Here is a 13510-nt window from a genome sequence, read left to right as displayed (position 1 = left end):
ACAATAAAGTGTTTAACGGAAAGTTATTCCACACTGCTTCCGTTTTTTAATACAAATTAACTAAAATTAAATACAATGTAAAATTCTGGTCCACAAGCACACGAACCACACTTGAAGTTCAATAGGCACGGAAGGCTACAGGCTACCTTATGGGGCAGGGAAAGTCTCTACTGCAAAGGAGCTCAGCTCAAATCTCGCACCAGACCTTGCAGCTGGAGGGAGGCCTCCGCGCAGACGCGCCTTCAAGCTCAGGGCAACCGCGGGCCCTGCAGTTCTGGACGTCTCCGCTAGGTGGCACTAAGGCGAACCCGTTCACGCGCTCCAGACCGGCGGTGTCCAACCCCGGAAGCGAAATCCCACGGTTCCGTGCAGTTCCTCCGGCTTTCTCCACGCCCTCCCCGGTGCATCCTGCCTGTTCTGGGGTCCAGAAGCGTGTTACAGGGCGGGATGGGCGGGAGAGCAGAGCCACGGCCCCTGCGGAGCGAGTGAAGAGCGGCGAGAAGTTCCCGGTGCGGCGCGCCTAGCCACGCAGGGGCGGTGGGAGCGCGGGCCCGGCCCCCGACGGGCGCGGACGGCAGAGCCGCCGCCTGACTGCGTGGCGCCCCACCACTGCGGCCGCGTCACCCTCGCCCCCCGGGGTCGCCAGCGCTGGCCCGAGCTCCTACTGACGGCACACTGAGCCCGGCGCACTTGCCGGCCTCGTCTCCAATGATTCAGAAGTCACGCCCGGCGCTGCTGCAGCCTCAAGATGTCGGAGACAGGGTGGAGACGCTTATGGTAAACTGCGGGGAGTGGAGGCAGGGGTTGGCCGCTCCGGGACCGCTGGCTCGTGGCGGGGAGGGGGGGGGGGGATATTCTGGAGGTTGCCAACGGTCAGCGGCCCTCTGGGAGCCTTTTCCGCCCTCCAGATGCGCGCAGAACAGGTTGGGGACGTGGCGCAGGAGGGATGGATTGACTAAGGGAATTGAAAAGGGTGGGGCGAGGGAGGAGAGCAGTTGCAGCCCTCCTTAGGACAGGCTGGCGAAGGTCTCGCTGATGTTTGATGTCTGGGTAGAGTGGGCAAGGAATTGCCGGGGTCTTGAGGGTGTCGGCGAGTGTGCCCGCGCGACACTGAACGACGTGAGAGCGCTACCGGACGTTGCTTTTGAGTTCGATTCCCAGAGTGACCGTGGTGGGGAGGGCGCTCGGCCAGGTATTTGGACCATCGCAAAGACCGCTGGTAGCAACAAGCCTGAGAAGAGGTGGATGCTGGAGCGACGTGGGTCCACTGCGCCCGCGGCTCGGGCGGGAGATCACGGTCTGGGGCTCCACTTCCCGGCCGGCGGGGAGCTAGAGCGGCAGGCCTGGCCGCGGGGCCACGCCCCCTGCGTCTGGATTGGCTGCAGTGGTCGTGCCGCCGGGCCTCCATTGGTGGAGACGGAGGCGGGGCCGCCGGAGTTACCGCTCGCGGGGTGTGGAGGCGGGAAGCCGCGTGGTTTAGCGCTGGGAGGGGCGGGGGCGCTGTCCGCCCTCACCCTGAGGTTGCGGTTTCGTCTACCAGCTCTGGCGGGCGGGGTCAGAGGTGTTTTGTTTCGTTTCTTTTTTAATCCTTAAAAAAGGCCACCACTGGGGTTCTACATCTCCTTTCAGCTCTGACCTCGAGATCTGAATTGGATTTACGATTTAGTTTTTTAAAAGGGAGTAAATTGCTTGGGGGAATCTATTTACTATCTGTTTAAGTACTTTTTTTTTTTTTTTAACGTTTATTCATTTTTGAGAGACAGAGACAGAGTATGAGCGGGGAAGGGGCAGAGAGAGAGGGAGACACAGAATCGGAAGCAGGCTCCAGGCTCTGAGCTGTCGGCACAGAGCCCGACGCGGGGCTGGAACTCAAGAACTGCGAGATCATGACCTGAGCGAAGTTGGATGCTCAACCGACTGAGCCACCCAGGCGCTCCTATGCTTATGCTTTTGTGTACTGTGTATCATTTGGTTGTTTTTGCCCCTGTTCCTCAAAAAACCAAATTGTTACTCCTTGTTTTTAACTTGAATAACTTGAAAAGAAAATCAAACATGCCTTCAAAGGATGTGCCTGCCATAGGACAATATCTTAAGCCTATTCAAATGAAAAGTGTAAATTCTGGTTGTTGTTTTTTTTTTTTTTTTTTTTTTTTAGTTTTTTTTTTTTAACGTTTGTTTATTTTTGAGAGAGGGCGAGTGTGAGTGGGGTGGAGGGAGCAGAGAAGGGGACAGAGAATCTGAAGCGGGCTCTGGGCTAACGGCAGAGCCGGAGGCAGGGTTCGAACTCATGAACTGTGATATCATGACCTGAGCTGAAGTCAGATTCTCAAAGGACAGAGCCACCCAGGTGCCCCAATTCTGTTTTTTTTTGTTTTTGTTTTTTAAATAATGCTGCTACCTGTGTGTGTGTGTGTGTGTGTGTGTGTGTGTGTGTGTGTTTTAACTATTAGAGGTTAGTTTATACCGCTGGTATATATTTAGCATCTGCTGTGTGCTAATGGACCTGGAAGTTTACAAAGTTAAAGAAGTTACGGACTCTATTCTTCATTCAAATATTTATTAAACCAATAACATCTCCAAGCTTTGTGCTGTGAAAATAAAGACATAAAATAGTTGCTACGGTGGGGGGAGGGGGTGTACATGGAGCAAGCCTGTGAAGGACAGCAGCCTGAAAACAAATTCCATACAAGACCTGTGAGAGCCTCGGGGAAGCCACACCGAGACCTTCTCAGAAGCTGTAAGCGCCTTGTCATTCCTACAGCCTTACTGGAGCAGAGGGCTGAAGGGAGCCTGTCCTGGGAAGGGGCGGGCAGAACCCACTAAGCCTCATCCTATGGAACTGTGCTCAAGGGAGAGCCATATGCAGATTTCCTGTAGAGGACAGGACTCATTCATTTTTGGCTGTGGGGCCCCATTTTGACTGTGCACCAGGCTGGGTGGTCAGTGCTGGAGGTACCATCGTGAACAGGACAGCTAGTGGCCTCTTCTGTCCTCGACCCAAGGGAGGTGGGCTCAGGTGCAGTGGAAGTATTGGAGGAGAAGCCTGAATGCCAGTGCGGGGCAGGGATTCGGGGCTTTCCCACAGCAGGGGAGATCTGGGCAGAGGCCCCCCTCCCCGGATGAATCAGAGGCCAGAGGAGCTAGGATGGGGTTTTCCGAGGCTAGAGGAAGGCAGAGGATCCCTTCCGGCTGCGCCCTATGCAAGAGGGAGGAGGAGGCTGAGAACACAGGCCAAAAAGGAAAGCAGGGGCCCCTCGATTCACGGAAGGCCTTGTAAGCCTAGCCAGTGGCTTCAAACCCTGTGACTTAGGACACATTCATAACCGCTGTGAGCTCCAGTTCCGTCTGTAAAATGGGTTTAAAGATTTAGCTTTTCAAAGGGCTGTGAGATCTTGAGGTGGTATGCACAGATGCCTCATCCAGTGCTTCTCCAGTTCAGGGGAGGGTGGCTTCTTAGGGTTGAGGCTGGAGGTTGCCGAGGAGGCCACTGAGATCCACAGGGGCAGGCTCTGGGGACACTGAGGGTCATCAGCCGGACTCAGTCCGGAAGCAGTCGGTACAGCTGATGGGATTTTGGAGCGGTGGTGGGGTCCGGAGCTGACGGCCAAGAAAGATTTCCTGAGACATCTTCAGGGCAAAAAGGCGCACCGGAGCCTGGAGGCCTAGCTGTGGTCAAGCCAGGGTTGTTTTTCCCTCCAGCAAAGTGTTAACATCTTTAAGACCACAGGGAGTTCCTGGAGAACTCTGCCGGCCTCAACTGTCAATGGGCTGCAGGTTATAAGGAAATTTAATTTTATCTGCCATTTCCTTCTGCATTTGCTGAGGAGTCTTACGCGACTCCCAAATGTGCTGCTGGGATATCTTGTGGGGTGGAGTAGGGACAAGAGTGTGGGCAACGGTTGGCTGGGTTTCCATTTTGGAGTGTGAGCTGTAGATGCCTGGGGGCGTTTGGGGGGAGTGCTGGGCAGGGCCGTGGGCGTTGGTGTGTGGGTGTGGGTGAGGTGGCCCCCTAGGGGCTGTGGCTGGAGGAGATAAGAGGAACCACCACCACCCTGGCTGAGGGAAAAGGCGAGGGGAGCCAAAAACCAAGAGGCAGCCAGCTGTTTGAAATGCATCCCCAAGGAGGAGGAGGCCGAGTAAGAGAAGGCCCAGGGTGGGAAAGGGATCCTTGGTGAGCGTGAGAGGGGCACCTTTAGCTGGATGGCAAGTCGTGGGGGCTGAGGGGTGACCAGCCAAGAGGGAGGGGAGGTGATGTGGCATCAGGCTGGAAAGACGGGGGTTCGAAGCTCACTGCCAGGCAAAGTAGAGGATGCCAGTAGCTTGTGCCCTTTACACATGGCTTCCAAGTTATCGGAAGGAGCAGGACACCCCTTCTTGCGGGACAGGGAATGGTGTGCCGGCAGACTGGTGAGGTATACATTTTGCTTGGTCGTAAGTGTTGTCTTACTAATTGTCACCCCTTTGATATTTTGCAAGCCGTTTGAACAGAGTTATAACCTCCAGTATTTATCATCTGAACTACTTTCGTCTCTTAAGTGGGTTCAGTTATCATGGGAGACCTGCTCGTCTGCTAGAAACGTGGAGTGATCTCTGTCCCCTGGGGGACAAATAACCACAGGTTCCAAACATTTTCGTTCTGGGTTGGTGGCTATGTGTGTATAACCGGTGACCTCATCTTAATAGTGTCTTAGGGCCACAGCGTACCATTTATTGAAAAATAATAGCGCAAATGCCATTTAATGAGGAGAGAGAAGGAAGGTCTTTTAGGATGGAGTTTGCCCAGTGTCTCCTTCGGAAAAGAGGCCTTTTCTTCCGTGGTTGGGTTTTTTAAAGTGCCTTTCTCACACATTTGTGATCGAGTGGATTCTGAGGCAAGCTTTGAGACCTCTAGTGTGTCGGGCTCAGAGGAAGTACATCTAGCCCTTGCCCCTTCTGGTGGTGCCTCTAGATTAGCCAGCGTGTGCGACTGTCCTGGTTTAAAGGAGAGCCACCAAACCCGGGGGTGGCTGCTGGTCTACTGGACTGTCTGTGATCTGCTTAGGTGGCAGGGAGATGTGTGGATAGGAGAGAGAAAGGGAAAACTCCAAGTTAAGAAAGTTCATAGGTTTTTCAGGAAGTAGCCCATGTCTTACATTGAAACTGAACTTGCGGTTTCATTTCTTTGTCTTGCTCCTATAAATATCTACAGGTTTGATAACCAAGAGACCCCGGTGACCTTGGTTCAGACACTCCCCTTCAGTTGATTTTGCTCTGTGAAGATAAGGAGATGGCCAATAACTTGTCTCTAGCTAGACCGAGGGAGGTGTGGTTGGGGGCCCGATTCACAGATGAACGTGGATAGACCTTGCTCCGCAGGATGTTCCTGGCTCCTTCTCAGCACTAGGGCTGGAGAGATCCCAACAGCAGGATATTATGGTCTGTACAACATTCCAGCGCTGTTCATTCCTGGGAACACTTTTCCCTTCTCTGAAGTGGGAAGGTAATACAGAGCACCACCGGACGGTTTTCTAAGCCACCCCTAGAGAGCAGTTGACTGGTCTCGGGTGGAGAAGGCTGAGGCCCATGGTGACAAAGTTGCTGACCTAGCGTTCTCTTGCCCTGCAGCTGCATCCGGTGATCAAAGCTTTCCTGTGTGGCTCCATCAGTGGGACCTGCTCCACCCTCCTTTTCCAGCCCCTAGACCTCCTCAAAACTCGCCTGCAGACTCTCCAGCCCCCAGCCCATGGGTAAGGCCTGCCGCCCCCCGTTTCTTTGAGGAACTGGTTTCAACAACTTCTCTCAGACACCGGTGCCTCTCAGCGATGTTAAGTCAACGCCCATCCTGCTGGATGCTTCGAGAGAAACACAGGCCAGGCCCAACTTTTCGCCCCACGTTTTCTTTGACATTTCCTGTTAATTGAATGGGGGGGACATTCGCATTTTCTCGAGCTAGCCTGTAATGTTTTAACTGTGCTGTCTGGTACTAGAAGTGTGGGTGGTTTTCTGGAAATAATACAAATGTTAAGTGTCTCTTTTATGCCCCTATTGGGCCTGGCACTGTGGGAAGTATACGACACGCATGCAAAATGGGAGGTCATCCTTCCAGTGTGAATGGACAGATCGACATGTACGCGCCAAACCACGAACGTAGCCGAACTCGGAGTTGCCCCGAGAGGTGTTGCCGAGACTCCCGAGCGTTCTTAGGAAAGACGTCCTGCAAAGCAGTCTTTGGGTGGGGAGCTCTTTTACGAGGATGGGGGTCTAAGTCATTTTTTTTTCTTCTGTGTCTCCGTTCTGTCTGCTTTCAGATCCGGGCGTGTTGGGATGCTGGCTCTTCTCTTGAAGGTGGTTCGCACGGAGAGCATTCTGGGCCTTTGGAAAGGGATGTCTCCCGTAAGCTGCGTTTTGGGTCTTCTCTTGCGCCCTTTGCTGTAATAGCCAGCCATTTCTCATGCACCTCACGTATCCTCTCGTTAGGATAGGTGAGCGTCCTACGTGGTCCTCGGCTGGTCTCCGGCTGCTAGCTCTGAGGGCTCAGGGAAGGAAATGGGACGTCTGTACGTCCTTGGGGCAAACGGCAGAGCAGATGCAGCTGGTGCCCTCAGCTGCCAGCATGTCCTTGTCCTTGCCCTTCAGAGCACGCTGGCCACACCTGCATTTCTTCACCTGCCGGCTTTCCTGGCCCTAGGAAGTCACTTTGCCGGAAGTGAGGAAGTCACTTTGCCGGAAATGAGGAAGTCACTTTGCCGGAAGTGCGGAAGTCACTTTGCCGGAAGTGCCAGGGAATTAATGCTCACCCAGGCCCGCAGCAGCCCTTTAGTCGACGGAAGATGACAGTGGATACTTAAAACTCTCACTCACCCTCCTCAGATGGCGGGGTAACAGGCAGGCGCCCTACACCAAGATTCCCAGAGTTCCCCAAAGGGATTGAGTTGCCCGGGGCAGTAGTGGCTTAGGGAACACGCCCTTTGTCGGCCGCCTTCCCCCCTGCCTCTCACTTCCCCTTTCTCTTCTTGGTGTCCCTCCGCACCTTCAGTCGACTACTGGCACGCAAACCTTGGCCTTGTTTTGGGAAAAGCCGGCTAAGACGGTGTCTTACCGTGTCAGCCTTTGACTTCTTTCCCCCCTCTGACGTTTTCTGCAGTCCATTGTGAGGTGTGTCCCCGGCATTGGTATCTACTTCGGCACCCTCTACTCCTTGAAGCAGTACTTTCTGCGAGGCCATCCACCAACCGCCCTGGAGTCGGTCATCCTGGGAGTGGGCTCTCGCTCAGTTGCAGGCGTCTGCATGTCACCCATCACTGTGATCAAGACCCGTTACGAGGTGAGTCTGACTGCTCTAGGCCTCAAGGCTGGGTAACCAGAGGCACTGGGCCGCCTTCCGATGTCCACCCCCGATTTAGAATCGAAAATAGAGGCTGCTGTGGTCAGAGAACCCAAGCCACGTGGGAACCAGAGCCCCCGGTGCCCCGGTAATGCCACATACCCCGGAGTCGCATTGGTTCGTTATGCCAGCCCGGGACCGCCCTGCCAGCCACTGGTCCTGTGCTTCCCTTGCAGAGCGGGAGGTATGGCTATGAGAGCATCTATGCAGCCCTGAAGAGCATCTATCGCAGTGAGGGGCACCGGGGACTCTTCAGTGGCCTGACAGCAACACTTCTGCGTGACGCACCCTTTTCTGGAATCTACCTGATGTTTTACAACCAGACCAAAAACATCATGACCCACGGTACGGACGGTCGAAGGTGTGGTGGGGAAGAGAGAGCTCCGAGACCGCAGATCCTCCCTGCTTCCTCTGCTGTGTGACACTGTTTAACATTCTTAGCGACTCCAGATTCTTGGCAGAGTTTTAGGAACTGAGCCATGTCAGGTGCTGGGATGCAGTGGTGGTCATGATGGACTTGGTCCCTGCCCTCTCCAGTTTATAGTCTCTTACAGCAGAGTACTGGTAGTACTAAAATTCTTGAGTGGGGTAGGCGGTGAAGTAAAGCGTGTTTTGCAGAAGTCCTGCCATAATACTTTGCAGAGTTACCCCATCTTTAGATTGCTGGGTCCTGCCCAGGGCCTCCTGCATCAGAAGCTTTGGAACAAGACCTGGGAGTCTATTCCTCAAGAAGCAGTTGGTGGGATTCTCATCAGACAAGTCTGGGAAACGCCAGTAGGGTAGGAGCTGGAAGGAAAGTACCATTTCATGCTGTGTTCCCAGTTAAGAGTGGTTTTGAGCCTCTGTTGGGGTGGAGAGAAAGGTGCCAAACCTCAGGCGTTCTGGCAGACCCACCCCACCAGCATGCTCATTTGGATACGACAAGGACACAATCAGTGGGCAGCAAACGTTCACCCAAGCGGAGCCAGGTGCTAATGGAAACACGTTCTGTGGCATGAACCTGTGTTCAATAAGGGGTCTGTGGATAATTCGAGAAAGGATATGCAACCAAGGTCACGTAAGTGGGAAAGCTGGCATGCCATCATGTACATGTACATGTACATGTGATCAAGTACAGTTGGGGTGCTTTTTGGGAGGCTTCCTGCTCCGCCCAAGGCACCGGGGGCCGTGACACTGCAGGTCACAGCCTTCATTTTGCCATGGAAAGTTAGGGCAGTAAGGGAGCTTGGATGTACACTTTTGATTTCTCTATATGTATAATTGTTTATTCCCATCTGTTTAAGAGCAAGTCGCAGGAGTGATGCCCCTTTACCCTTAAATATCTCCATGTCAGGAAGCTCATGACATTGGTTTGACCCACTGTGGGCGATACTAACTTTTTATCACTTGGACAAGATAGTGTCTCCACTGAAAACTCACTTTTTTTTTTGTCATTTGTAAGCGTCTCAGTAGGGAGATACTTGGAGTCTGTATACATCTATATAAAACATCCTGTTCCTTTCATTCATATGTTTTAGCCCGTGATTGTTGCCCGAATGAATTATGATGGCGATAGTTGTAAAAAAAAAAAAAAAAAAAAAAGGCGAATTTTAACTCCCACTACTCCATCTACACATAGTGTACCTTTAAATGTCTATTTCTTAACCTTGTCTGAATCTACATCCTTCTAACTTTGGGGAAGGATTAGTGGTCAACGTAGTAGGGATACTTCTGAGTTGAGTGTGGGATTTATTTGTAACCGAATGTTGCCTTTGTCCTGTTTCAGACCAGTTGGATGCAGTCCTTATTCCTGTTGTAAATTTCAGCTGTGGGATCTTTGCTGGTATTCTGGCCTCCCTGGTAACTCAACCTGCGGATGTCATCAAAACTCATATGCAGCTCACCCCAATGAAATTTCGGTGGGTTGGCCAGGCGGTGACCCTCATTTTCAAAGTAAGGCTATGGAGTAAATATTGGTTCTTATTGGGGTTACGGCTCTCTCTAGAGCAGTATCTTGTGCCCTTTACACATTAGAATCACTTGGGGAGCTTTAAAAACGTTCCCACTCCCTGGGGCGCCTGGGTGGTTCAGCCGGTTAAGTGTCCAACTCTTGATTTTGGCTCAGGTCATGATCTCACGGTTCATGAGTTTGGGTTCCACACTGGTGGTGTGGAGCCTGCTTGGAATTCTCGCTCTCCATGACCCTCCCTGGTTTGCATTCTCTCTCTCTCTCTCTCTCTCTCTCTCTCAAAATAAATAAACAAACTAAAAAAGAAAAGTCCTCACTTTCAGATCATAATCTGGGCTGGTGATATCTGAATGCCTGGGAGCAGGTGAAGCCCGGATCAGTAGTTAAGTTCCCTAGTGATTCCAAGGTGTTGCCAAGATTGAAATCACTGCTAAAAACCTATGGTTGGTTGCCGGGATTTTTTGGTGGTGGGTGGGGGAAACTGACTACATTAGGACAACCAGTTATATTTGTTAAACTTGGAATTGCTGGGCTCCACCCCTTACCTATTGAATCAGGTGAGCAGGGAGGGTCTAGTCATCCGATCAAGGACCTAGGAGGAACCAGAGTCCCCAAAAAACCCCACAGACACATTATTTTGTTTCTAGAAATTTGCTCTAGAGGAGTAACAGGCGTTTTGTCTCTAATTCTTATATTACGAAACTATGGAAAGAAGCTCCCTCCAGGCAGACGAATCATCATAAAGGCACCTTTTCCTCTAGCCTGGGGCCAGGGCCCAGGGCTTGGCATGCAGACCGAGGTCTGCGACTCAGCCGCCAGCTGGCGCTTGGTGCCTCTGTGAGCTGTGTAAGCTGCACAGCGGTATACGGCAACCCTTGATGAAGATTTTCAGCCGAGAAACACATTCCCCTGGATAAAGCAAGAAAGCTTCGCAACTGTGCCAAAAAAAACCTTTTCAAGTTCATTGCCTTCTTGGGTCCATTATTCATACTCTTGGCATTATCTATAAAAGTCTGAAAATGAAGACTCAACAATGGGGTAACGGAGACCCTCGCTCTTGTGTGCTAGGGGTGTTCATTGTATTGCCGCTTTGCTTCCAGAGTGTTGACGTTCATTTTCCTTGTAGGATTATGGGCTGCGTGGCTTCTTCCAAGGTGGCGTTCCCCGGGCCCTCCGCAGAACTCTGATGGCAGCAATGGCATGGACGGTCTACGAGGAGATGATGGCCAAGATGGGCCTGAAGTCCTGACCGAGAGGGGCCTGGGGACAGATGGGCTCTGTTGCCTTGCCTGGCTCTTGCCAAGGGCTGCTCCGTCTCACTGTCCCGGAGTTAGAGGATGTCCTGTCTGGAAAGCCAGGCAGCTACGTCACCTTCAGTTACCCAGTTTGAGTAGAGAATAGATGGGCCTGACTCAAGCCTTCAGGATCTCCCGAAAGAGGTGTTACTGATGCATACCGCGCGCTAGGGAGTTAGGAGAGGGTTTGCCCATCCTGCAGGACTTCTTAAAAAGGGGTTTCTGGAGAGAGCTCTGTCAGGTGGCTCCGCTTCACCTACACCCACCTACACCAGGCTGCCCTTTGGATCTGTCCTTGGGCAAGGAATCGCACTGCCAGAGAATCCGCGGACTGGCGCTACGGCCGAGGCGCTCCAGTGGGGGAAGCCCATCTGCCGGGAGAGGGGTCCTTGTCACGAGGCTGAAGGCTGTGTCCGGGGTGCTGTTAGGACGAGGGGAAAAAAGATGTTGTTACTTAACTGGTGGTTACTTAATCACCTGGAGAGCCTCTAAAGAAGTGGAGACAGTGGCTTCTTAGCCTCTAAGTGTCCAAATAAGGTTTTTTTGTTCTTGGCCTCCGCCCTGTTTTAATTCTGAATTGTTCTGGCATTTTTTTTTTTTTTTTTTTTTTGCTGCTGCTAAAATTCACGTAAATAAAGTGAAGCACTTTATCACTGACAACTGTTTGGAAAACCTCAATAGTGTCCCCTCTGTGTTCTAAAATAACCAAATTAATCCAAGGCGGCTGGCTCTTGACCCATATACATCCTTCGACCTAAACATCTTTTAAAAAGCTTTATTTCACACATAGTACCATCCCCTCATTTCAAATAAACCAATCCGTGATTTTTGGTAACTTCACTGAGGGGCTCAACCATCACTACGGATCCGTTTTAGAACACGTTCAGCCCCCAAGATCTCAGATTTAAAGATCTCATTCTGAGCCCCAGACGCTGGGAGCTATTGATCCGCTTTCCGTCCATCACTTGCCTTTACTGTGTGCTTCCTATGAATGCAGTCGTACAATTTGTAGTTTCGCATCTGGTTTCTTTCGCTTAGCGTAACACTTTTGAGGTTCATCTATGTGGCACGTTCAGCACTGTCCTTTGTTGTGTGCGTGGCCACATAACATCGTACTATCCATTCCTCAGTTGAGGACTACTTGAATTGTTTCCACTTTGGGGCTCTTAGGAATAATGCCACTGTGAACGTTCACATACAAGTGTTTGTGTGGACCTAGCTTTTCATTGCTCTTCTGGAAGTATGTGCCTAGGAGGAGAACTGCGCGATCAAGTGGTGGCGGTGTTTAACCGTCTGAGAAACTCCCAGACTCCAGACCATCCTCCGTTCCCACCAGCAGCGCAGAAGCGTTCTGATTCCCCACATCCTCCTCCACACATGTTATTTTATTTACTGTAGCCACCCGAGTTGGGTACCCAGGCTTTTCTATCAACTTTTCAACTTCGGAAGGAGCCATACATTTATCCAGACAGCAGAAAGAAGATTGGTCTCCTGGTTAAGGATACGGGCTGTGATCTAGGTGGCCCAGATGGAAAACCTGGTCCTCTACTTATTTAGACACACTTTGCAACTGTTCCTGTCAAGCGGGGATCGGGATATTCCCCACCTCCTAGGGCGATGGTGAGGGTTAAAAGAGCAGATGTTTCTGGTGCACTGTGGTAGGTTCCTGGGGCTGCACAACCAGTGACCAGAAATTAGGTAGCCTCTGGCAGAAATTTGTTCTGGAGCCAAAGAGTCTTCAAATCAAAGTGTCAGCAGGGACATAATTTTCTCTGAAGGCTCTGGGGGAGGAAGGACAGTTGTGGCTTCTGGTGGTTGCTGGCAATTCTTGACACTCGTCACTCCAGTCTGCCTCCATCTCCACAAAGCCTCCCATCTGTCCATCTGTCTCTGTGTCCAAATTTCTTTGAAGGACACGAGTAATTGGATTCGGGCACACCCTACTCTAGAAGGACCTCCACTTGATTATATCTGCAAAGACCCATCATCAAATAAGATCACATTCATAGGAACACAATTCAACCTGTGATCCATATAAATTTAATGATGTTTATACTTTAGGTTTTAGGTTGAAATGTCCCATTCAAGGGGCACCTGGGTGGCTCAGTTGGTTAAGCTTCTGACATCAGCTCAGGTCATGATCTTGCAGTTCATGGGATCGAACCCTGTGTCAGCTCTGTGCTGACGGCTCAGAGCCTGGAGCCTGCTTTGGATTCGGTGTCTTCCTCTCTGCCCTTCTGCTTGTGCTGTGTCTTTCTCGCTCTCAAAAATAAATGTTAAATAAATAAATAAATACCCTATTCAAAATAATGGGAGGAGTATGGGAGAGGGCAGAGGAGGATCCTAATCTCAGTGACCCTGAAGCCACCAGGGCTTGGTGACCTAGGTGCGGGAGGCCCTGTGCTGGGGAAAGTAGGAGGTCACGTAGGACAGATGTGTGCTGGGACAGGAATGGAACGCAGGCCAGTCACTACAGGCCTAGGTATAGTGTCTGCCTCCTAAGAACTTGGGTCCTGAGTTAGGGTGTTTGGGTCATCTTTGACCCTCATTTAGGCCAGGGGAGCCTAACTTGTCAGTGGGGGACCTGCCAAGAGCCCCTGGGAGGGGAGGGGCAGAGGTGAGGCCCAGAGGTACAGGCTTCCCCCCAGTTTGCTCACCTTCTACTTGGTTGGTGAGTTTTGGCCACCAGAGTCCCCTTCCATGCTCATTTGTTCTTTGGGGGCAAATGAGGTTTGGAGGAACAGTCTAATTTTCTCTAAACATGGGGGAAAACTGGAATTTGCCCTTAACCCTGATTCCAGAGGGATGTGGTCCTGGATATCTGCATATTCCAGGCCCCAAGAATTTATCTTTCCTGCAGTCTGTCACAGCTATTAAAGTTTGTGAGTCTCAGCTGGCTTTGGA

General features: G+C 51.6%; 1 protein-coding gene across 2 annotated transcripts; it reads left to right on the top strand.

Moving 5' to 3' along the window:
• The first annotated feature begins 365 nt into the window (after window positions 1-365).
• On the top strand, window positions 366-12873 carry SLC25A38 (solute carrier family 25 member 38). Of its 2 annotated transcripts, XM_060638306.3 has the most exons (7): window positions 372-777; window positions 5605-5726; window positions 6288-6372; window positions 7124-7303; window positions 7540-7708; window positions 9129-9295; window positions 10438-10671. In XM_060638306.3, exons 1-7 carry the CDS (start codon window positions 709-711, stop codon window positions 10558-10560), a joined length of 915 nt encoding a protein of 304 aa, XP_060494289.1. In that variant the 5' UTR covers window positions 372-708; the 3' UTR covers window positions 10561-10671. The 2 variants fall into 2 exon arrangements, with proteins under 2 accessions (XP_060494290.1, XP_060494289.1); XM_060638307.3 differs by lacking the exon at window positions 9129-9295 and having other exon boundaries at window positions 366-777; window positions 10438-12873.
• Window positions 12874-13510: the final 637 nt, after the last annotated feature.

This window comes from Panthera onca, chromosome C2, assembly GCF_046562875.1.
Source record: "Panthera onca isolate mPanOnc1 chromosome C2, mPanOnc1 haplotype 2, whole genome shotgun sequence".
NCBI classification, from domain to species: Eukaryota; Metazoa; Chordata; class Mammalia; order Carnivora; family Felidae; genus Panthera; species Panthera onca.
Note: the sequence above shows the minus strand (reverse complement) of the source record. Positions and strands in the feature narration are given on the sequence as shown.